General features: G+C 39.2%; 2 protein-coding genes across 2 annotated transcripts; both read left to right on the top strand.

Annotated features, from left to right (window-relative positions):
- Positions 1–6,053: 6,053 nt before the first annotated feature.
- penka (proenkephalin a) lies at positions 6,054–11,682 on the top strand. Its single transcript, XM_046876798.1, has 3 exons — positions 6,054–6,428; positions 8,006–8,149; positions 10,461–11,682. The coding sequence occupies exons 2-3, from the start codon at positions 8,009–8,011 to the stop codon at positions 10,908–10,910; spliced, it is 591 nt and encodes a 196-aa protein (XP_046732754.1). The 5' UTR covers positions 6,054–6,428; positions 8,006–8,008; the 3' UTR covers positions 10,911–11,682.
- A 1,116-nt stretch (positions 11,683–12,798) lies between these two features.
- sdr16c5a (short chain dehydrogenase/reductase family 16C, member 5a) lies at positions 12,799–20,545 on the top strand. The gene is made up of 7 exons (XM_046877015.1): positions 12,799–12,932; positions 14,013–14,397; positions 14,838–14,969; positions 15,357–15,456; positions 16,391–16,535; positions 17,281–17,406; positions 20,244–20,545. Exons 2-7 carry the CDS (start codon positions 14,077–14,079, stop codon positions 20,338–20,340), a joined length of 921 nt encoding a protein of 306 aa, XP_046732971.1. The 5' UTR covers positions 12,799–12,932; positions 14,013–14,076; the 3' UTR covers positions 20,341–20,545.
- The last annotated feature ends 1,929 nt before the right edge of the window (positions 20,546–22,474 follow it).

Genomic DNA, 22,474 nt, shown 5'->3' with positions numbered 1-22,474 from the left:
AAATAATCGCGTATGAAAGACTCGGTTGAGAATAATATTTTTCTATTCAGCAGGAGGAACAACAACTTGGAAGAAGTGGAGTGTGAAGTGTGAAGGTTGAAAACATAGATCATGCTCTTATTATTTATTATGGCTACACCTGATAAGGCTTTGGAGAGCGGGTTAGAAAATGGTAATGAACCCTGCTTCGGCAGGGCTGTCGGTGTCGCCGCCCGAGTGACACCGTAATTACGCCGCTGATCCTCGTCCCTGCAGGAAATTACATCTGAGAGCTGATTAAAGCTGCGCTCACTCAGACCATGGACTCCGCTCAGATTTAATTGTGTCCCAATTATTGCAGTTCAAACATATGGGCGTTATCTCCTGCACTTTCGACCCAGCAGCGCTGATCTGATTGGAAAGTGACAGCCGTAACTCGTCATAGCTACAATATCAATGCGGATAAACCTCGTTTAAAGAAGGGGGGGGTTAATACATTTATGTTTTCCTGTTGTTGTCGTTGTTGTTTTCTTTCCTAAACCCACAGGCTGTAAAGAGTGTGTGCTGGGAAAACACTCGCATGTACAAAATTCACCAGCTCAACATATCAACCTATATAATATGCTGAAGTTTTATACAAGAACCAGGACACTCTTTCATTCAAGTCTGTAGTATCGCCAAGCTGCCACTTTTGGGGCCCTTGAGCAAGGCCCTTAATCCTCTGTGCTCCAGAGATATGCAAAGAAAGAATTTCAAGGTCCTGTAATGGATATGTGACAAGAAAAAAAAAGCCCTTTTCTTTTCTTTACTTTTTTTCTTTCATCTTACTGAATGAACACAAAATTCACACAAGAAATCATATAAAAGAAAAGGATAGAATGGGCCGTATATGTCTTAAAAAATGTTGACAAAAAATGTGGAAAGATATAATACACATTTTGTGTATTAATGCTTTAAAATAAATAAATATACATTTACAAATAAATACTCGTACTATTGTAATTATATTATTATCATTGTTATTGTTATTATTATTTTACTAATACTATGTTTTGTTGTTTGAAGATTGGTGATGGTATCACAGGAATCATAATAATTCTCACGTTTTAACATTAAAGGGAAATATTTTATTTAAAATAAAATATTGTGTGTGTGTGTGTGGATACGGTGCCCTTTCCCCATATCTTTCTATCAAGTAACATTAAGCAGAAAAAGTCTTCAGTGTCTAGATTTTAAAGTGCGCTTGTGGAGATTTGTGCTCATTCAGCCACAAGGATGTAAGTAAAGTCAGGACCTTATGCAGGTGAGAAGGTGAGGAGACCTGGGGTGCAGTCAGCGTTCACATTCATTGTTCAGTAGGGTTGGAGCTCTATAGCAGGAGATCTTCCACACACTACCAACCCATGTAAAGCAGATCTTCATGGAGCTGGCACCTTTGTGGCATCATCATTCTGAAACAAGTTTGGGTCTACTAGTTTAAATGAAGGGGGAATTTTCAGCCTGTAGCACCCAAAGACGTTTGTGTATTATACAAAGCTTTTTCCAGTTTGGAAAAGAAACACATATGGCGGGAAAAGTCAGGCGTCCCAATACTTTTGTGTATATAATGTATCATTTCTCGGATCTTTAAATAAGTCTGTTTTCCATAAACCAGGCCTGTTGTTTTATCACAATTCTTGAAACCCATACATATTTAAAACCGTCTGCGTACTTAACGCTAATGAATTCAGTGCGACACACAAAGTGCTTGACCACGTGCAGAGTCGTCTCGAACCCATCCTCCTTCAGACGTCGCCGCTTTTTCATCCTATTAACACTAATTGACGCCTTCCATTTACAAGCGCTCCTAATCGGGTTTACAGAATGAAATATTCAGAAGATTTGCCTGGTTATGTTTGTGTTTAATAACTTGATTCAGCATGTCCTGGGGTTGACTCATCTGCGTTGCCAGATTCTGAGTTTATCATGTACATGTGAAGGAAAGAAATCTCACATTTTCAAACAAGATTTTTTAATTTGTGGCAGTCTGTAATGTTACAGTTTGCAGTGTAACTGTCTGCAGTGTTTTTGTCTGCATTGGTGCAGTCCACAGTGTAACAGTCTGCAGTGTTACCATCTTCAGTGTTACTGTCTGCAGTGTTGCTGTCAGTAATGTTACTGTCTGCAGTGTTACCATTTGCAGTGTAACTGTCTTCAGTGTTACTGTCTGCATTGGTGCAGTCTGCAGTGTAACAGTCTGCAGTGTTACCATCTTCAGTGTAACAGTCTGCAGTGTTACCGTCTGCAGTGTTACTGTCTGCAGTGTTGCTGTCTGTAGTGTTACCATCTGCAGTGTTACTGTCTGTAGTGTTACCATCTGCAGTGTAACAGTCTGCAGTGTTACCATCTTCAGTGTAACAGACTGCAATGTTACTGTCTGTAGTGTTACTGTCTGCAGTGTTACTGTCTGTAGTGTTACCATCTGCAGTGTTACTGTCTGTAGGGTTACCATCTTCAGTGTAACAGTCTGCAGTGTTACCATCTGCAGTGTTACTGTCTGCAGTGTTACCATCTGTAGTGTTACCATCTGCAGTGTTACTGTCTGCAGTATAACAGTCTGCAGTGTTACTGTCTGCATTGTTACAAGTGTTGCAGTCTGCATTGTTACCGTCTGCAGACTGCAACACTTGTAACAATGCAGACAGTAACACATGACTGCATTTTTACAGTTTGCGGTGTTACTGTCTGCAGTGTTACACTCTGCTGTGTGACAGTCTGCATACAGTTTGTTACAGTTATGATGTTAATATATGAAGGTGATGTTACTATCTTTACTGGTAACACAGACTAAAGAGTAATTCCACCGACAACATACCACCAGAAATGTTGCATTTTAAATAACCAGCATACATTTTACACATTTTGCTTCAGGACATTCATAATTATATAATTTTATCACTAATTAGACATGGCGAGATTAACTGCAGCTAAAAAGATTTTCAAGAATTCTGGAAGTAAAAATTCTGGACAAATAAAAAATGACCCACTTACCATAGTTACTAGCATTAGATGGAGGAAATCATCTCACCAATAGCTACACAAGAAGATGGTAGCTAAGCTATTTTGTAGCCTCCTACACACAGATTTGTCACTTTTAATAAAAATGATCATTCTCATTTTTTGATAGCGTCCACCATGCTCATTTTTAAACTAACATTCAGCTGGATATTACAGTACAGTATGATATAAAACACATTTTAGCATATTCTGATAATAATAAGTGAGGTAGAACATGCTGTTGAATGTTTTGCAGACCCATAGCCAACTGAGCCACACACTGGAATTAGTCGAAAAAACTTATTTTTCTGTCCTTCTTCACCTTATGAACTTTTTTATTAAATGAAATCGTGATGCGCGTTATCTCCGCCATGTTTCATATTCCACGCGAGCCTATGATGTGAGTCAACATCTCACTTCCTGGTGGAGATAATGCATTTTAATTCCCGCCGGGTGCAAAACACACACAACTCTAATTTCCTGTAATAGTGTGAGCGTGGCTTTAATGATATGATCCGTTATCGGAGATGTTTGGATATGGGTTAAAATGCGGTGTGAAAACGATCAAGTGATGATTCCGTGGACAACCTCGAGTTACACACACCGCAATAAAGCGCTGGAAATGAGAGGAGTGTGTAAAATAATCAGTCGCGTGAAGCTCTGGTAATTAGTAGGAAGAGCAGGAGTTTGGATGATGAAGATAAGAAAGATAAGGATTAAAACGTTCATGACCAGGATAATGTGACACCTTTGAGGGATGACATGGATGTTATTAAGGATATTTATGATAGTGATGTTGATACTGTTTATGATACTGAAGTGGAGGATAAATGTCAGGAAAGTAGACCAGAATAATGAGTGTGATAATGATTAGGTTGGTGATGTAGATACTGGAGAAGAAGATGAAGTTGGGGAAGATGAGGATTGATTAGAATGAGGATGAGGATGCTAAGAGTGAGGATTTTAAAGCTGTTGAGATGGTGATTAGAATAAAGACGAGGAGGAGTAGAGTGGACGATGGTGATGAAAATGATGATGATGAAGATTCGAAGATGATGGCAATGACAATGAAGACTGGAAAGATGATGAAGATAAAATCTTGTAAAGTATAAAGATTAGAGAGATGATGGGGAGAAGGAGGAAATGGATGATGAAGTTTGATGATCAGGATAAGAATGGTTAAGTATGAAAGGATGATAATGATGACAATGATGATGATGATGATGACGGTGGTGATGGTGATGATGATCAGGATAAGAATGGTTAGGATTGAAAGGATGACGATGATGATGATGATGATGATGATGATGATGATGATGATAATGATGATGATGATGATGATGATGATGATGATGATGATGATGATGACACCTGGTTGCTGGTTATTGAACTGAATTCAGAAGTTCAGTCCTGATCCTAGGAGACAGGAGAATCATAACAAACACAGAACCTTCACAGCTGGCATCTGTTGTTATTTCCACCCTGTGTGTGATCACACACACACACACACACACACACACACACACACACACACACACACACACACACTAGAGAAGAGGATGAAGTGTGTGCCTGAGGCTGTAGTGCTGAGATACACTCAGATCTGATAACTGATAATTGAGCTCCTCTGCGGCCGACCACTTGTTTCCTTCTGCTTCAGACGTTCATATCGGAACATTTCAGACTACAAATCACATGACACACTTTTTTCCTTTCAACCGGTTTTTATTTCACCAAGCAAGTTTTCTTTTCTGAATCGTATCACAACAATAATGTGTTACAAAAACTGGATAAAAATTATATTTATTGGCAAACTTCTGTTTATAGCTACTGCATAGAAATACAATTAATACACAGAGATTAGATTAGAAGGATGATGATGATGATGATGATGATGATGATGATGATGATGGTGGTGGTGATGAGTAAAGGTTGATGAAGATTAGAAGAATGATGATGATGATGGTAATGATGAAAATGAGAAGGATCATTGTAATGAGGATGAAGATGATGAAGATTAAAAGGACATTGATGATGATGATGGTGATTATGGTGATAAGGATGATGATGATGATGATGATGATGATGATGATGATGAAGTTTAGAAGAATGATGATCATAATGACAAGGATGGTGGTGGTGGTGATGATGATGGTGATGGTGATGAGGAATATGGATGATGAAGGTTAAAAGGATGATGATGAGGACGATGATGATGAGAATGATGAAGGTTAGAAGGATGATGATAATCATCATAATGACGAGGATGGTGGTGGTGGTGATGATAATGGTGATGAGGAATATGGATGATGAAGATTAGAAGGATGATGATGAGGACGATGATGATGATGAGGAGGATGAAGGTTATAGGGATGATGATCATCATCATGACGAGAATGGTGGTGGTGGTGATAAAGGTGATGATGATAAGGATGATGAAGATTAGAAGAATGATGATGATGATGATGATGATGATGATGTGTTGAGGATGATGAAAGTTAGTAGGATGATGATGATCATCATGATGATGAGGATGATGAATATTAGAAGGATAATGATGATGATGATGATGATGATGCAAGATGAAGGACAGAAAAAAGAGTGTGAACATCGTATCCTACGTATTTTTCCCTCCTGAATCACCCACATTAAAAGATTGCCTAACCGGGCTGTGTTCCAAATCGCAATAACGCCCAATATGGGCATAAAAGTGGCTAAAGCAATTTAACTAATCAGCACACGGAAGTTCCATTAAGGCGTGGGAATTCCCACACTTCATCAGGAGGAAAAGCAGGCCTGGAAATTTCATTAGCATTATAACCTACACACACACACACACACACACACACACACACAGATGTTACTGTAAATCGTAATGTAATTAGATAAAGTAGGTGTTTTAATTTTATTTTGTGTGTGTGTGTGTGTGTGTGTGTGTGTGTGTGTGTGTGTGTGTGTGTGTGTACTAATAGTTCTTGAGGAGCAGTTGTTTCAGTTATGTATATTCGTGCACTATACACAAACAAACACACACATTTTCTACTCAAGGGCTGATTAGTAAACACACATTTGATAAGCTTTATCAATTTTGTGTGTGTGTATGTGAGAAACATTAATTAGGGGGCGGAGTTAGTGCTTAAAGCCTGTGCTGTCAGTGGAGCCCTCTCACACACACACTCAGAGTGTTGGAGTTAAAGCCTGGACACCGTCTCTGTTCATTATCACAGAGCTGCTTCCGTGTGTGTGTGTGGGTGAGAGTGTGTGTAAAAGTGTGTGAGTGTGTGTACACGTGCAGGTCTCTGATCTGCGTCCTCTCATAGGGACTTTAGTCAACTCCACGTCCACCTGGACCGAGGAAACCTTCATCCATCACTTCCCTGACTCAGAGCTCCAGACGACCGACGCAGACGCAGGTACAGTAACTCTCAGCTCCAAACTTTATTCTAGAACATTCAATAAAGAAGAACCTGCTTTGGTTCCACACACAACATTCATGTAACTATTCATTTCTGGTGCTGGAAAGACCTGAAGATTCACTTTCCTCTCTTCCTTTTCTTCTTCTTCTTCTTCTTTTAATTATTATTATTATTCTGTCTTCGGTCAGAAAGGTTCTTCAAGGAATCATAAAATTAGTTCTATAGGAACTTTTCTGTCTTTATTCCTTGTATTATTATAATTTAAGTTTTATTAAGTGTCATTTTATACCAAATGGCCACCATTAATAAATTAATTATACATTTACTTACATTTAATTATTTTTTTTATAAATTCTTATTTTTCCTTTTTTTCTTCCTACAGTGTTTTTTTATATTATATTAATTTAATAATATATTAATGTATTTTTAATATTATATTAATTTAATAATATATAATATCATTTTTTTATATATATATATATTCTTATATAGTATAAGTTTTACCTACACAAACATTTTTACACTCGAGTACATTTTTCTTGCACTTTTAATTTTAGAAAGTTTTTTTTTTTTACTTTTATTTTTTTGCCCATTTATTGTTGTTGTTTTTTACATTTTTGCTATATTTGAATGATTGATTGATTGGTTGAGTGATTTATTGATTTATTAATTGATTAATTAATTGATTGGTTGATTGATTGTCCTGTAAATCAATAGGGTTAGAGCAGTGTAAAGGTGAGCACTGGTGTATTTATAGACTTATTAAAATCTAGATATCCCTGTGTGAGGGTTTTGTAAATCTCTAAAAGATAAAGAGAGACAGAGAGAAAAATAGAGAGAGAGAGAGAGAGAGAGAGAGACAGAGAGAGAGAGAGAGAGAGAGAGAAGAACAGAAAGAAAAAGAGACAAAAGAGATATAGATGGAAATAAAGAGAAATACAGAAAAAGGGACAGACAGACAGACAGACAGAGACAGACAGATAGATAGACAGATAGATAGATAGATAGATAGATAGATAGATAGATAGATAGATAGATAGATAGATAGATAGATAGATAGATAGATAGATAGATAGATAGATAGATAGACAAAAAACGAAAGAGACAGAAAGAGAATGAGAGCGAGTGAGAGAGTAAAAGACAGGTGAATGATGTGTGTGTGTGTGTGTGTGTGTGTGTGTGTGTGTGTGTGTGTGTGAGAGAGAGAGAGAGAGAGAGAGAGAGAGAGAGAGAGAGAGAGAGAGAGAGAGAGAGAGAGAGAGAGAGTATTAATTTTCTGCAGAATTTAAAAATATATTTGTAAATAAATACAAAAAAATTGCAATGTGGACTTTTATCTATTTATGTATTTGTTATATAATCTGATTTAAATTCGATTATAAATCCTGTTTTTCTTTTATGTTTTATTTTGCTGTATAATTTGTGTGTATGCTGTTTCTTCACCTAATAATGATGATGAGGATGATGATGCCTGCAGGCGTTATAATGACCTTTGTGTGTGTGTGTGTGTGTGTGTGTGTGTGTGTGTGTGTGTGTGTGTGTGTGTGTGTGTGTGTGTGTGTATACTGGTGCAGCTCATGGCGTTGCTGGTGAACGTGTGCTGGATGTTGGTGCTGAGCGGGTGCTCGGTGCTGATGGTGCGAGCGGAGTGCACGCGGATGTGCGCCCTCTGTCTGTACGGGTCTGTGGCGCCGCAGCAGGAGGACAGCAGCACCGGGGTACGGAGGAATTCCTAATGTTACCTAAACACTGCTGTTTTACATGAGAAAAATGACAAAGGAAGTTGCATGCAAAATATACGGAAAGAACAAAAATTCTTCATGTAATCACCAGTTAATATTATATCATTATAACAGTGACACTAGTTTCTGTTCAGCTCCTGTAATGTTTTTTTATAAGCAATTAATCACACTCGTGTGCTGCTTAGGAAAATAACCAATAATCATCATAATCAGAATACTTTATTAATCACAGAGGGAAATTGTTTGGTTGCAGTCGCTCACAGTAAACCATTAAAGATTAAAGTAATTAAAAAAGTAGAAAAAAAATGTAATAAAAATACATATTAAGTTTTATATATACATTATGTTATATATAATCAGCTGTGAACACCAGAAGCAATCTGCCAATAATTTCACTAAATATTTAGTAAAGGAATGCAGTGTCATTTTTATCCATCTATTGTTACATTTAGTTTTGTGGGAAAAAGTGAGGTCATGTTTCCTTTGATGTTATAGCAGCTGTAAACGGCCTGTTCTTCACCTGCATTTTATTTCTCTCCTGAAAGTAATGCTAAAATGTGTTCTGTAGACGTCTGAGAGACGGTGTCTATGCAGACTGACGTCATGGTGCTGTTTGGACATGAGTGAACGGAACCACAGTAAAAGTCTCAGACTCTTGATCGCATCACCACTGGACCCTTTTTGGAGCAAACGCACCGCTGTGAAAGCTCTTTAACTTTAAATGGGTTTGCATGTACAAGGGAAAGATTAGCCAGATGTTCCCTCCTTTAGTGTGCCTTTGGCTCTGAGTCCTGCGTTTTCTCCTGATTATTCCAGCTGTTTGTACAGATGCTCTTGCTCGCAGTATCACTTTTATCTCCGTGCACCTCGGCGTGTTTGTTTTCCTGTTGCATGTCGAGAGCAGAAGGTGATTATTTTTATGACAGTCCTGGGGTGAGAACATGTGCCACACGATGGAAGTTTATTGACCTTAATGAAAATAAAACCTCGTAGTTAGGAGTAATGAATAGAAGAGCGAGAAGCAGCAGGTTGGGCTTCCAGGCTTCGTGTGTGTGTGTGTGTGTGTGTGTGTGTGCGCGCCACCTAGGGGAGGTTTAAAGAGAGACGATATGAAGGGACAAGAGCCATTTATGTACCAGGACTTAGAGGTACAGAGGCCACGCCCCCTTTGCTAGGGCTGATAGCGCATAGGCCACGCCTCAATGCGCAGACCCATTCCCTGTTCCTATAAGCCACACCTCCTTTACTCTCTTCATTGGAATTGACAGTCTTATAAATCCTGCCATACAGAGAGGCCACGCCTACTTTGCTGCCACTTATAAGCACACACTCGACACCTCAATCACTGCAACTGATAATAACAAAGCACACACCTTCTTCACAGCACAGAGGCCATGCTCCTTTTATAGGAACAGACAAAATCAGAGGCCACGCCCTTTTTACTGGGATTGCCCAACCTTCTTTTCTCGGACTGACAATTACAGAGGCCACGCCCCATTTTTCTGAGGCTCACAGCACAAATGACAGCTTAACAGTGAACGCCTGTTTTAGTTTACTGACAGAAACAAAAGCCTCTCTTCTTTCACTGACAAGATTAAGCACAGAGGCCATGCCTCCTACTCACTGACACAAAGGACACACCCACTTTACTAGCATTGAAAAGAGGGCAAAGTCTGCTGTTTTTCCCAGGGACTTACAAGAACATAGGTCACTTCTATTCATTGCCGAAACTCACAGGCAAACAGGTCACACCTCAATTACCTGTTAGTGACAGCAAAACAGGCCACACCTCCTTAACTTGGGCCTGACAGTATAACAGGCCACACCTCCTTAACTTGGACCTGACAGTATAACAGGCCACACCTCCTTAACTTGGACCTGACAGTATTACAGGCCACACCTCCTTAACTATGACCTGACAGTATTACAGGCCACACCTCCTTAACTTGGACCTGACAGTAAAACAGGTCAGACCTTCTTAACCCGGAACTGCAAATCAAAGAGGCCACACCTTCTTAGATGGGATTTACAAGTCCATCCAGATGCCACACACCTGTTACAAAAAAACATAATAAGTGAGGGGGGCGGGGCCAGTACATCGATGATAATAATCGAATAATAATAAATAGATCGTTCGTAATAATTGTATATCGAAGTTAATTAGTAATGATTTGATAAAAATTCGACATGAATTAAATTCAAAATGCCCGTCTCCATAAAGAAATTCTCTCTGCACAACTTCCTAATAATTCTCTGAAGTATCTCCACATGTGTATTCCCTCCGCAGCCCTGCACCCTGGAGTGTGGAAGCAGCGTGGACCTGAGGAAACTTGGCCTCTGCCGGAACGCCCTGAACGAAGATGAGCGTTCCACAGCGGACCAGAAACCTGAGCCTGACAGCACCGAGCACCTTCTGGCCAAGAAATATGGCGGCTTTATGAAACGCTACGGCGGTTTCATGATGAAGAAGAACTCCGAAGACCTCACGAACGACGAATCCGACAAATTAAACGAGGAGGAGCTGAACATCCTGAAGGAGATCCTGAGGGCGGGCCTGAAGGCCAAAGAGCCGGCTAAGGAGCTCCAGAAGCGCTATGGAGGCTTCATGCGCAGGGTGGGCAGACCGCAGTGGCTCGACGATTCCAAACCTTACGGCCTTCAAAAACGCTGGGAGGACGAGGGAGCGGAAAACATCCTGCCGGAGACGCACAAGAGATACGGTGGCTTCATGGATTAGGAGATGGTGCCGCGATTTAAAATAGACTCTCGTCGTCGCAAAACAATCCCAAGCGTGTGCACAGCTTACGACTTCATGCTAATTTATTATCAATATACCGACCGATTCATACGTTCCGAGTCGTTTCTCTTTCTGCTTTTTTAATTTGCTTTTGCTATAGAGAAGGTCGTCAGGTGACGGATGATCCTTTAAACTGTTCCTGTAAGCAAACTGAAAGATTTGATGTTATTTTTGTGTTCATTTCTCCAAATACAAGAAAAAAAAAACATATATATGATGCAGAATCAAATGAAACTAGAGCCTCGAGTGTCACTTTATCGCTAATGTGTATAAATCTTTAATTATGCTGTGTGCCTCTGTTCAGTAGTTCTTGTGTGTGTGTGTGTGTGTGTGTGTGTGTGTGTGTGTGTGTGTGTGTGTGTGTATGTGAATGTCTGTCTGTACATCCCTAAATGTCCGTACAGACCGAGATCTCAAGCACGATGATCACAGCGTCGAAATCCAGTGGACATTTTTAAAATTCCGGGTGTGTACGCGTTCTCGTGGACGTGTCAAAGATGGTGTGTATCTCGCGTTTATCTCCTAATGTGTTCCAGTCATTTCTAATCGATTGCTTGTTCAGAGTACAATAAAATCATCAGTCCGCAGGAATTCAAGGCACGAGCTCGCGTTTCGTCTGTGTTTTGTGTGCGTGCAATGAATCTGAATCCCTGTACACACACCGCTATAACAACTTCATCACATAAACCTACGTGAACGTTAGCAAGCTACGAGCCAATCGGAGTTTCATCACATACGTCTACGTGAACATTAGCAAGCTAAGAGCCAATCAGAGTTTCATCACATACGTGAACGTTATCAAGCTACGAGCCGCTCGGAGTTTCATCACATACGTCTACGTGAACATTAGCAAGCTAAGAGCCAATCAGAGTTTCATCACATACGTGAACGTTATCAAGCTACGAGCCGCTCGGAGTTTCATCACATACGTCAATGTGAACATTAGCAAGCTACAAGCCGCTCAGAGTTTCCGCTCTCGTTGTACCTTGTGGGCGTGGCCTGTTCAGTCATTATTACATTCTAATTGAAACCTTCTAAAGCGAATAAATTATAATAATTTTTAAGTTTGTTGTTCGATTTAAATTTTTTTTATGAGGGCCAAGTCATTTTCAGAGAAGAACTCCTGACTCGACACCTGTGGCCTTATTTGTGTGGGTTTTTTTTTTTTAAGTGGTTATTTAGAAGGTTTTGGACTAATGATAATCCTAATAGATTTCAATCAGTGTTTGACTCATTAATATGAATTTATAAGAGATCAGACTGCTGAGAGTCACATTCGAGTCTTTTCATATAAGTTAATTAAGAAAGCCATAATAGCCATAATAAATAATACTTCAAATACTGACTTACATTAGAAGGCCAATACTTTTGTGCTTTTATTGTTACTAAAGTAATATTTTCTTCGTATCTCTAATTTAATTTAATGTATGGTGTGGAGACAGTGGCATTGCCCAGAAGATCAAGACAGGAGCAGGAGCTGAAGGTGTTAAAGGCAGCGGTAAAGATGCTGAGATGTTCACGAGGAACAAGGATGGACAGGATTAGAAACAAGTTTATTAGGCGACCATGCAGGTAGGTTGTTTTTGGAGACGAGGTGAAAGAAGCGCGATTGAGGTGGTTTGTTTATGTGCAGAGGAGAACGCTGAGGATGGAGCCACCAGACAAGAGGAGGTTTATGGATGTGGTGAGGGAGGACATGCAGGTGGGTGGTTTAAAAGAGTCAGATGTAGAGGACAGAGTGATATGAGGACGGAGAAACCGCTGTGGCAGCCCCTAGCGGGAGGAGAAGAAGAAGGAGGAGGAGAAGATGAACAAAGAGAACAAATGAAAAGAAGTGCAGTCGAGTTAGGACGCGGCCACGTGATCCGCAGTCACGTGACTCTGGTCTGCATTTCACAATGGTAGAGTGAGTGAACAGAATAAAAGCTCTTCAGGAGGAATTTTCACCTACAGGCAGGACAGGTAAGATCTACACACTCCTAAATCCCTCTTCATGGTGCTTAATGTTGTTATAAAAATTAGAAATTGTCTTGTTTTCTTAAAACGGATAACAGCTGTAAGCTACAAACCGCGTTAAACTTCCTGTTTATAGATATACAATCATCTAGATTCATCCAAAGTCTTCTAAATAGTCATGAACCCAAATAATTCGGGTGTAGAAACCAAAACAATGCGATACTTTAAAGTTGCTTAATAACGCCAGAAAGACACATTTTCCTTCGTTACATGTTACAAGGAAAGTCAAATCTCGCGATATTTGCGGTGTTCCGTTCAATTGTCTCAAATATCGCGATATTTCCACAATTTAATGTTAAATTATGATTTCTGCACAAATGTCTCAAATCAGCCCTTTTTCTGCTGTTATGCCTTTTGATGGAGAAGTATAGAGAAGATCAGAAGGAGCTGCATTGTGTGTTTGTCCCCATTTACTGTTCTAATAACCTCCATACTTCTGGGATGATGTTCCTCAAGATTTTGGAGGGTGTTTGTGTGCTTGTGGTGATCAGCCGCAAGAGTGTTAGTAAAGCCAGGTACTGATGAAGGTGAGAAGGTGAGGAGACCTGGGCTGCAGTCAGCGTTCACATTCATTGTTTATTAGGTTTGGAGCTCTATAGCAGATCTTCCACACGATTCCAACCCATGTAAAGCAGATCTTCATGGAGCTGACTTTGTGCACAGGGACATTGTAATGTTGAAACAGGTTTTGGGTCTCCTAGATCAATTTTTGGAAAATTTTCATGCTCCTGCATCCACACAATTGTGTGCCTCCAACTTTGTGTTAACTCTTTGGAGAAGAACCACACATGAGTGAGAAATCGTGAAAATGAGATGATTTTCAGCTGTTTTAAACAGAATTTATAGAATGTACAGCACAAGTGACAAGTGAGGTGAGGAATGGATGAAAACGCGTCAGAAACTGATGAAAGCTGGATAGAAAGTTGTTGAGCTGGTTTTGGGCCACAGAATGTAGCAATCATGTTCAAGATTTGATCCTGAAGATCTTTCTGGTGTTTGGTTTTCACTCATGCTTTCTCACCTCAGCTTTTATCATCCTCCTGGGATCTCCTGGAATCTCCTCCATCAGGTCACCATTCTGGTGTTCAACATGAATTTTCTCCTGGAGTCCTTGCATGTGCTGGTGATGTCTTTGTACTGTTTTCTGGAGGCCTTCGTAAAGATTTTCCTGCCGGTGGGGAAGAAGAGCATCGCCGGGGAGACGGTGCTCATCACAGGGGCGGGCAGCGGCATCGGGCGCATCCTGGCGCATCAGTTCGCCACCATGGACGTCACGCTGGTGCTGTGGGACATCAACCTGGACGGGGTGACGGAGACGGCTCGGGTGGCTAAAGAGAAAGGAGCTCGGAGCGTCCACCACTATCAGGCTGACTGCAGTGACCGGGCCGAGGTGTACAGACTGGCTGAGAAGGTACCATCATCCACTGAGCACTACTCCATCATCCTGACTTCTTTCCTGCTCTGAAAATGTTCCTCAGCATGATGTCATTATTAAATAAAATTTTAATATTTTAACATTAATAATGGAAAAACATTAAAAGCTCATCGTTGTGTAATTATGTAAAAAATATTTGATAAAAAAACTAATAGTTGTAGTAAATTTTAAATTTTATTAATTTTTTTAATAAATAATAAAATATTTTAAAATTAATTTCAAAAGTATTTTTTATTACATTGTTTTGTTACAGTATATTTTTAATAAATACACTGAAGCATTTTACTATTAAAATTTTAATAATTTATAAATAGTAAAAATACGTTATATCTCACTTAACCTTCCTTTGACATAATTTTAACATAAACATCATTTCTTCTCCTCGCCGCATTATTTTTCATAAAATCTATTTCCAGGTCAAACAGGAAGTCGGAGATGTTACAATCCTTATAAACAACGCCGGCATCGTCCATGGCAAAAAGTTCATGGATACTCCAGACCTTCTGGTGGAGAAAACGCTCCACGTTAACGCGATGGCTCACTTCTGGGTATTTACCATGTTTTTCATTCATTTTGTTTTTTTAATACAGTAATGTTTGATTGACATTTGGCATCATGAAATTGAACTATAATGAAATAAAAAAATAAAATAAAAAAAACGTAAACGTATGTAAATGAAGTGGTGCGGCGTAAAGGCTTTCCTCTCTGTGTTTCAACAAAAAAATTATATATTTATTTCTTTACTGAAAGATGATCTTTATCCATTTCTAGTTCTGCATCATGTTGTGAAATGTGTGTAAAACAGGTCTATTCCTTCTATCGCTTACATCCGCGCGACTACACACATCATTCCTGTTTTTCAGTCATACAGGAAGTAAGAACAGGTGAAAGTTTACACACAGAAAAAATGCTGATCAAAGTAGTTTCCATTGCAGACGTATAAAGCGTTCCTTCCATCGATGGTGAAGAAAAACCACGGCCACCTGGTCTGCATCGCCAGTTCAGCAGGACTGATCGGTGTTAATGGTCTCGCAGGTAACTCCTACAGCACATGGTGCTTCAGGGCAGGTTAGAATGGTTTTTGAACGTTCAGAACGTTTTTGCCCTGGAGGAGTAAAACTGACACGCAAACCTGTTTCACTGCAACCCTTCAGCGATCCAGTAATTAAATACATCACACGTCAAATGCAGAACTTTTCAAATGTTCAGTGGGTGGATTTACACCTTTTGGGCAAAAATGTAAAAAAAACTAAATACCAGGTTCTGATTCTTCAACAGGTTTTTGCACGTACGCAGATTTTTGTGAAATTTCAAAGAAAAAAAAAAGGTTCAAACAAGAATTTGTCTATAATTAAAAAACAAACAGTATATAATTGTTAAATATGCACTGCCATTATTTTAATAAAATGTAAAAAAAAAAAAATATTTATTGTAAATAAAATTGTATTTTCAATTTTATTTCATATTGAAAATATTTGTGTTGGGAAAAAAAAAGTACAACATTTAACAGGGAAACAACTGCGTCTGTTTAGAGTACAATAATAAAACATTTATAAAATTTACATGATACCTATGTTTTACACTCAGTGTGTGTAATATATATGTTTATGTATTTTTATATATATATATAGTAAATTTTCAACATTTGGACCATCGCTCTCTCCATCTCCTCATTCCTCCTCTAGCAGTTTATGGTGAAATGATCTCCAGAGTCTGATTCTGAGATTTCTCAGCTTTCTCTATCATGTTCTTTTCACTCCATCAAAGTCAAAATTCCTGTTTATTAATTTTATAATATAAATATATAAATAACATTTGCTAAATTAGTTTTTTTCCTGAACTTTCCACAGTTAGATTTGGGAGTCCAAGCACTTTAGATGTGTTCTACCAGTGGAAAGTTCATCAAACAAAAAAGACAACAAAAAGAACTAATGAATGAATAATGAATAATTTTCTTCTTTCCTTTCAGATTATTGCGCTAGCAAGTTCGCCGCTGTGGGTTTCGCCGAGTCAATGGCCCTGGAGCTCATAGCCACGGGAAGCGACGGCATCAAAACCACTATAGTGTGTCCGTATTTCGTCAACACAGGGATGTTCGACGGCTGCAGCACGAAGTGAGATATCAGGATTCAACCTCATTCACTTTTTTTCATTGACTGTAGTGCAGCATTGGTGTTTCTATAGCAACAGCTATATACTGTTTGACCAAAAGTTTGTGTACGGTTAGATTTGGTGTGTCCTGTTCCACATTAAGTCTCCATTTGCTGTTATAATAATCTCAATTCTTCTCGAAGATGTTCCACTAGATTTTGTGGAGCTATGAGGGTGTTAGTAAAGTCAGGTAATAATCTAGGTGAGAAGGTGAAGATGCCTGGGATGCAGTCAGCGTTCACATTCATCCCAAAGGTGTTCAATAGGGTTCAAAATCTCTATAGTAGGCCATCCCAACTCCAACCTTTGAACCATATCTTCATGGAGATGATCTGTGCACAGGAGTATAGTCATGCTGGAACAGGTTTGGGTCTCGTAGAACATTTCATGCTCCAGCATCCAAAGGCATCCAACACAATTGTGTGCCTCCATCTTTGTGGTAACAGTTTGTAGAAGAACCAAATATGGCTTGGGAAAGTCGGATGTTCCAATACCTGTCACAGTATGGTTTTTTGTTTGTTTGTTTGTTTATATATAACGTTCATAATACATTTCGAGGATCTCTGACCGAGACTCTGAACTGCAACCAGGTGTTTTTTTTTCAATGCTTTTTGGTCAAGCCATTTTCATTTAGTGTTCCTCAGTGAGAATACACAGCCTCAGGATGGTTCTCTTCACCTGACACACATAATGATGTGTTTTCCTCAGATGGCCACGCTTCCTTCCCATCCTGGAACCAGAGTACGCCGCCAAGAGGATCACAAACGCTATTCTGACAGACCAGACCTACCTTTTCATGCCGAGGAGCATCAACTTTTTAATATTCTTGAAAAGGTAAGACGTATGAAAACGCTCGTCGCATTGCTCTAGAACGCCAATCACTTCAGAGATCACCTTTTTCAGACCCAGAAAAAAATTTTTTACCTCAGAAATTAAGTGATGAAGACACACAAGTTCACAAAAGTCAGGATCAGTGTGTAAAAGTAGTTTTTATTGTAGTTCTGGCCACTTCTCGGGTTGCTCCTGATAATCTGCATTGTTTTTGAATATTTGTTTTACAACAAATAAGCGATAATCCAGGTGGAGGTGTTCCAAAGCCCCACACCTGGCTGTGAATTATAACATTATACCATACACTGATGAGGTAAAGCGGACAATGATGTTTACACACCCAGAGATAAAGTAGAGTCAGAAGCTTCCATTTATATACATGAAAAAGTGCTCAGAGTCCAACTTTATTATTGAACACTGACTCCATCCTTTTCCTTCTTTTTTCTTCTTCCATCTCTTTTTCCTCCTCTTCCTCTACTTTCTCCTTTACCTCCTCAAACTTCTCATCTTCCTTCACTTCCTCCTCTTCCTATACCCCTTTCTCCTCCTTTCCTCCTTTACCTACTTATTTTCTCCTCTTCTTCCTTCTCCCCTACCTTATCTTCCTCCTCATCTTCCTCCTTCTCTTTCTTATCTTTCTTGCACTTTTAACAATGGACATTGTACCAAACCTTTTTTTTCTCTCTCAGAGATAAATTGGTTATAAATTTTTAGTGGGGAGGTGGTAGCTTAAGGCATTGCACTTGGGTCTGAATGTTATAAGTTCAAATCCCCCTGTGTAAGACCCTTAACCTAAATATCAAATCTCAAATCAAATTTAATTTGTCGCATACACATTCATTAAGAGTACGACATGTAGTTAAATTGCTTATTAAGACTGTCCAACATGTAAATAATATATAAATATATAAAAATATATAAAAAGCTACCAGTTAAGGTATTGTACTTTGAATTTGAAGGTTGTAAGTTCAAATCCCAGCAACACCATGCTGCATTTCTGGACCCCTGTGCAAGACCCTAAACACCATAGCTGTTCATTTGTTTGTATTTGTATGAGATAAATGTAAGTCGCTCTGGATAGGGGTGTCTATAAAATGCTGTAAAATGTAAATGCTGTGCCTACACGTTGAGAGGTTCTGGTGTTTACACGTCATTTTAGAACCAGGTTCATGTACATAATGCACTGATTTCACAGGGCTGTACTTATTTCTGCCGAACTCAAATGAATTCCAGGATTCTGCAGTTTTCCCGATTATGGAAGGAGTCTCCAGAGTTTCATGTCTTTTAGTATGAACTTATGTATGAACTTTATAGAGAAGTTATAAAGTTTTATAAATGAATGTATACATTTAGTGCCTGTAAGTTTGATCTCTAATGAGCGAGCCAGTGATGATTGTGGTAAGGGGAAAAAAGCAAAAAACAAACCCTGAGAATGTATGTGGAAGAAACCCTGAGAGGAACCAGTTTTAAGAGGAAACCTATCCTCAACATGCAATGTCCATTAATTGCAGTTCCATCATTGTTGTATTATTCAAGACTGTTGATATTAATTCCAGTCACAAATCTCTCCTCAAAGTTCTGGAATTTCTCAGTAACTTTATGGATCTTTCGGCTGTTCATTTGGACCCATCTTCAGCTTCACAGTGTCTCGAGTTAAATAGAACTCCATCCAGAGGCAGAGCATTGGGATGAAAGTGTGTACGAGTGATTAATTTCATAAAGAACACTTTCTCTTTTCTGTTCCCACGATGAACTTGATATATAATTATGAAAAGATTTGATCAACGCACGCCTGATTAAAGAAGGGTTAACGTTTGTGCTCATTAAAAGGAATTAAAATGTCAATTGTTCTCCTAGGGTGTTTTTCGTAAACAAGCTCTCGTCAGACTGGAGTTACAGGAGTGAGATCTGCTTCTTAGCTTCCGCAGAACCTTCTTTCTCATTTTCTCACACGTCATCCAGGCCTTCTCAAGAGAAGTCTTTTGTGCAGCACCTGTCTGGCAGGACAAAAACAGCCGTGTAATCACAAGGTAGCGGTGACACTATTGTTCTTTGGACAGCAGGGTATCTGAACTCTGAGGCTGAGGCTTTATCCCAGTAATGTAGACGGGCAGGTGTTGAAGGAGTGGAATCCCAAGACCATGAGCTGCTCAGATCATTAAACCGGTGGTTGCATGGAGGATTATTTAGCATGTGATCCCACTGTATGTGTTTGTTAGAGGGATGTGCACAAGGAGTTGTACTTAAAGTTGTACCCGGTTCCCAAAAAAATTGGGACATATCCAGTGTTTAAACTGTAAGTATACCATTTTGATGGTAAATAAGATCAATTTGAAGAATGCTGAAAAATGTTGGGACATGTTTACCACTGTGCAGCATCAAGTCTTCTGTCTGTATACATCTGGGAACTGAGGAGACCCTTTGCTGAAGTTTTGGGGGAGGAATGTTGTCTCATATGGGTCTGATACAGAGTGCTAGCTGAATCAACAGTTCTGGGTTTTCTTTGTTGTGTTTTTCATTTTATGATGCGGCAAATGGTGAAAGGTCTAGACTGCAGGCCAGTTCATCACCTGGACACTACTACTGTCTTGCTCAGCTATGCAAGGCCTTTGCCAGAAGCTGTTTCTCTAGCTGTTTTATTTTAATTCCACTGGAACTGGTTTGTGTCTCCTACTTCAGTTAAAAGCTAAATCTCATGCTCCTACATTTAAAACACATGTCCTGTACTATTATGTGCCTCCGACTTTGTGGTAACAGTTTGAGGAAGAACCACATGTGACTGCACTTTTTTCCAGTCTTTTAAAATGTACAAACTTTTTTTTTTTTTCTCTTCTCTCCAGTTTCATGCCGTTTAAGGAAGTGGTGATCCTGGGCATGTACTTCGGAGCCTTCAACTTCATGGATGCTTTCAAAGGAAGACAAAAGAAAGCCGATTGATTTCTGAGCGCTTTTTCTATTTCTAAAAGATATTGTTTGTGTGTTGGAGCATTTTACAGATGAATAATAATCATTAATAATTAATATATTTTTATGTATAAATAACCAAATTTTATTACGGGACCAAAACCAGTCCATGGGATCATGAATGTGGTCCAGTGGTAAATTTTCAATACAGGTTGTTTTGTTTGTTTTTGTTTTTTAATCTGTTTACATGTGGTGTCATAGCGATGTTGAGGTGGTCCACTCGAGTGATGCGTGTTTGCATTGCCGTTCAAGTGTTCACGTTTCGGATCGAAGCCATTTTAGCATTAATACTCTGGACCACTGTGGTGATACTCGATCCCGGTTGATTTTAGGTTCCGCAGGGTTCTGACGTTTATTTTTTTTTTTTAGTTACATTGACTGCAGTGACGTGGTTTTGTGCATACACACATCCACAATCTCTCATTCCATGTCTGGAAGCGAAACGCTGACTCTGACCAGGGTTATATGCTGTAATATGTAGGGGAGAGCGAGATCCGTCGTGACACGCTCTGTTCCTCCAATCAGCAGCCGGATCTCAGTGGGATGCATGAAAGGAAGTATTTTAAATTGTGTTAATTCTTGTTTTTACTGTATTTAAATATGTAATGAACAGCTGATGATGCTAAGCAGGTTAGATAGCATATCTGGTTTTGAGTGTGATGTGAGCAAAAATTCACATCACATTCCACAAGAGCTCCATCCTTCAAGATGTTCCACTGAATTTTGTGGATATTTCTGGAGATTCATTTAGCCACAGGTGTGTTCCTAAAGTCAGGTAGTGATCTAGGCAAGATGAGGCCTGGGGTGCAGCCATTCATCCCAAAGGTCTCCAATTGGTTGGAGGTTTATATCAGGAGATCTTCCATTCCAACTCATGTGAAGGCCTGGGCTGGAGAGAGCGTTCTAATTCATCATGTTCAATAAGATGAGCTCAGAGCTCTACAGCAGGCTACTTAAGATCTTCCCACCCATGTAATGCAGACTTTCATGGTTTGGGTCTCCTAGTTTAAATGAATGGGAAGAGTGTATTTTAGAAATAAATACAAAATGGATTTGTGGGTAAAAAATTGTACTCAAGGCTTTTAGTTTGTCGTTCTTGCATCCGATGCGTACAAATGCTTCAGAACAGGAAAATGATCTGGTTTTATCTGCTACAAACATCATACAACAAGCCGAGAGTTCTTTCTGAAGAAAACCTATGGAGATTGGATTAACTTCTTCCACAGCTGTGGTGAGGAGAAATGTATCGCAAAACACAAAACCATGTAAACCATTGTAGCGTCTGTTTTCCATGTTGTTAACTGACAGGAATTGAATCTACTGTGGTCTTCTCAGGAATTTGAGAGAGCCGAGATGCTTTTCTGCTCACCACGGGTGTACATGGGGGTTATTTTATTAATCATATTCTTCATCTCCTTAAACCAGTTTCACTCTCATAAGATTCACACAACTGGATGTTTTCAGGTTTTATTTAATTTTTCGTTGTCTTCAGCAATTGAAGTTTATTTGATCCCTGGTTTAGGATCTTATGGTTCTGAGCTCTCGATCTTTATCTGCACGATCTTCTGCACTGTGCTGCTGATAGTCTCACACTGCCCTCTACTGGACTCCAGACCTAAACACCAGTTTACATTCCTCTTCATTCTTCTATCGTTCCACACTCATCCTGTCCACCTTTCCTGTGATGATACTGTTCTACATTGACCTGCTGGAGGGCCAAAAGTTTTACTTGATCTTTGACGCACAAAAAAATTTCTGATCAAATCTTTGGACATTTTCATAGAACTGACAAATATGAAGGATTTTCTTAAATCTGAAAACAAGGGCATTAAAGCTACATGTGCAGAACTTCCTCAGATCAGGGTCCTGGAGACAGCGGTGGGGTTTTATATATGTGTATTCTATCTATCTACAAACCCAATTCCACAAAAGTTGGGACACTGTAAAATGTAAATAAAAACAATGCAATGATTTGCAAATCTAATTAACCCATATTTTATTCACAATAGAACATAAACATCGAATGTTGAAACAGGAAATGAACCATTTTAAGGAAAAAATAAGCTCATTTTTAATGGGCTGTGATAAGTCTGAAAAACTTTAGGAC

Source organism: Silurus meridionalis, chromosome 20 (assembly GCF_014805685.1).
Source record: "Silurus meridionalis isolate SWU-2019-XX chromosome 20, ASM1480568v1, whole genome shotgun sequence".
Lineage (NCBI taxonomy): Eukaryota > Metazoa > Chordata > Actinopteri > Siluriformes > Siluridae > Silurus > Silurus meridionalis.
The sequence above is the reverse complement of the archived record's forward strand: the minus strand, read 5'-3'. Positions and strand labels throughout refer to the sequence as shown.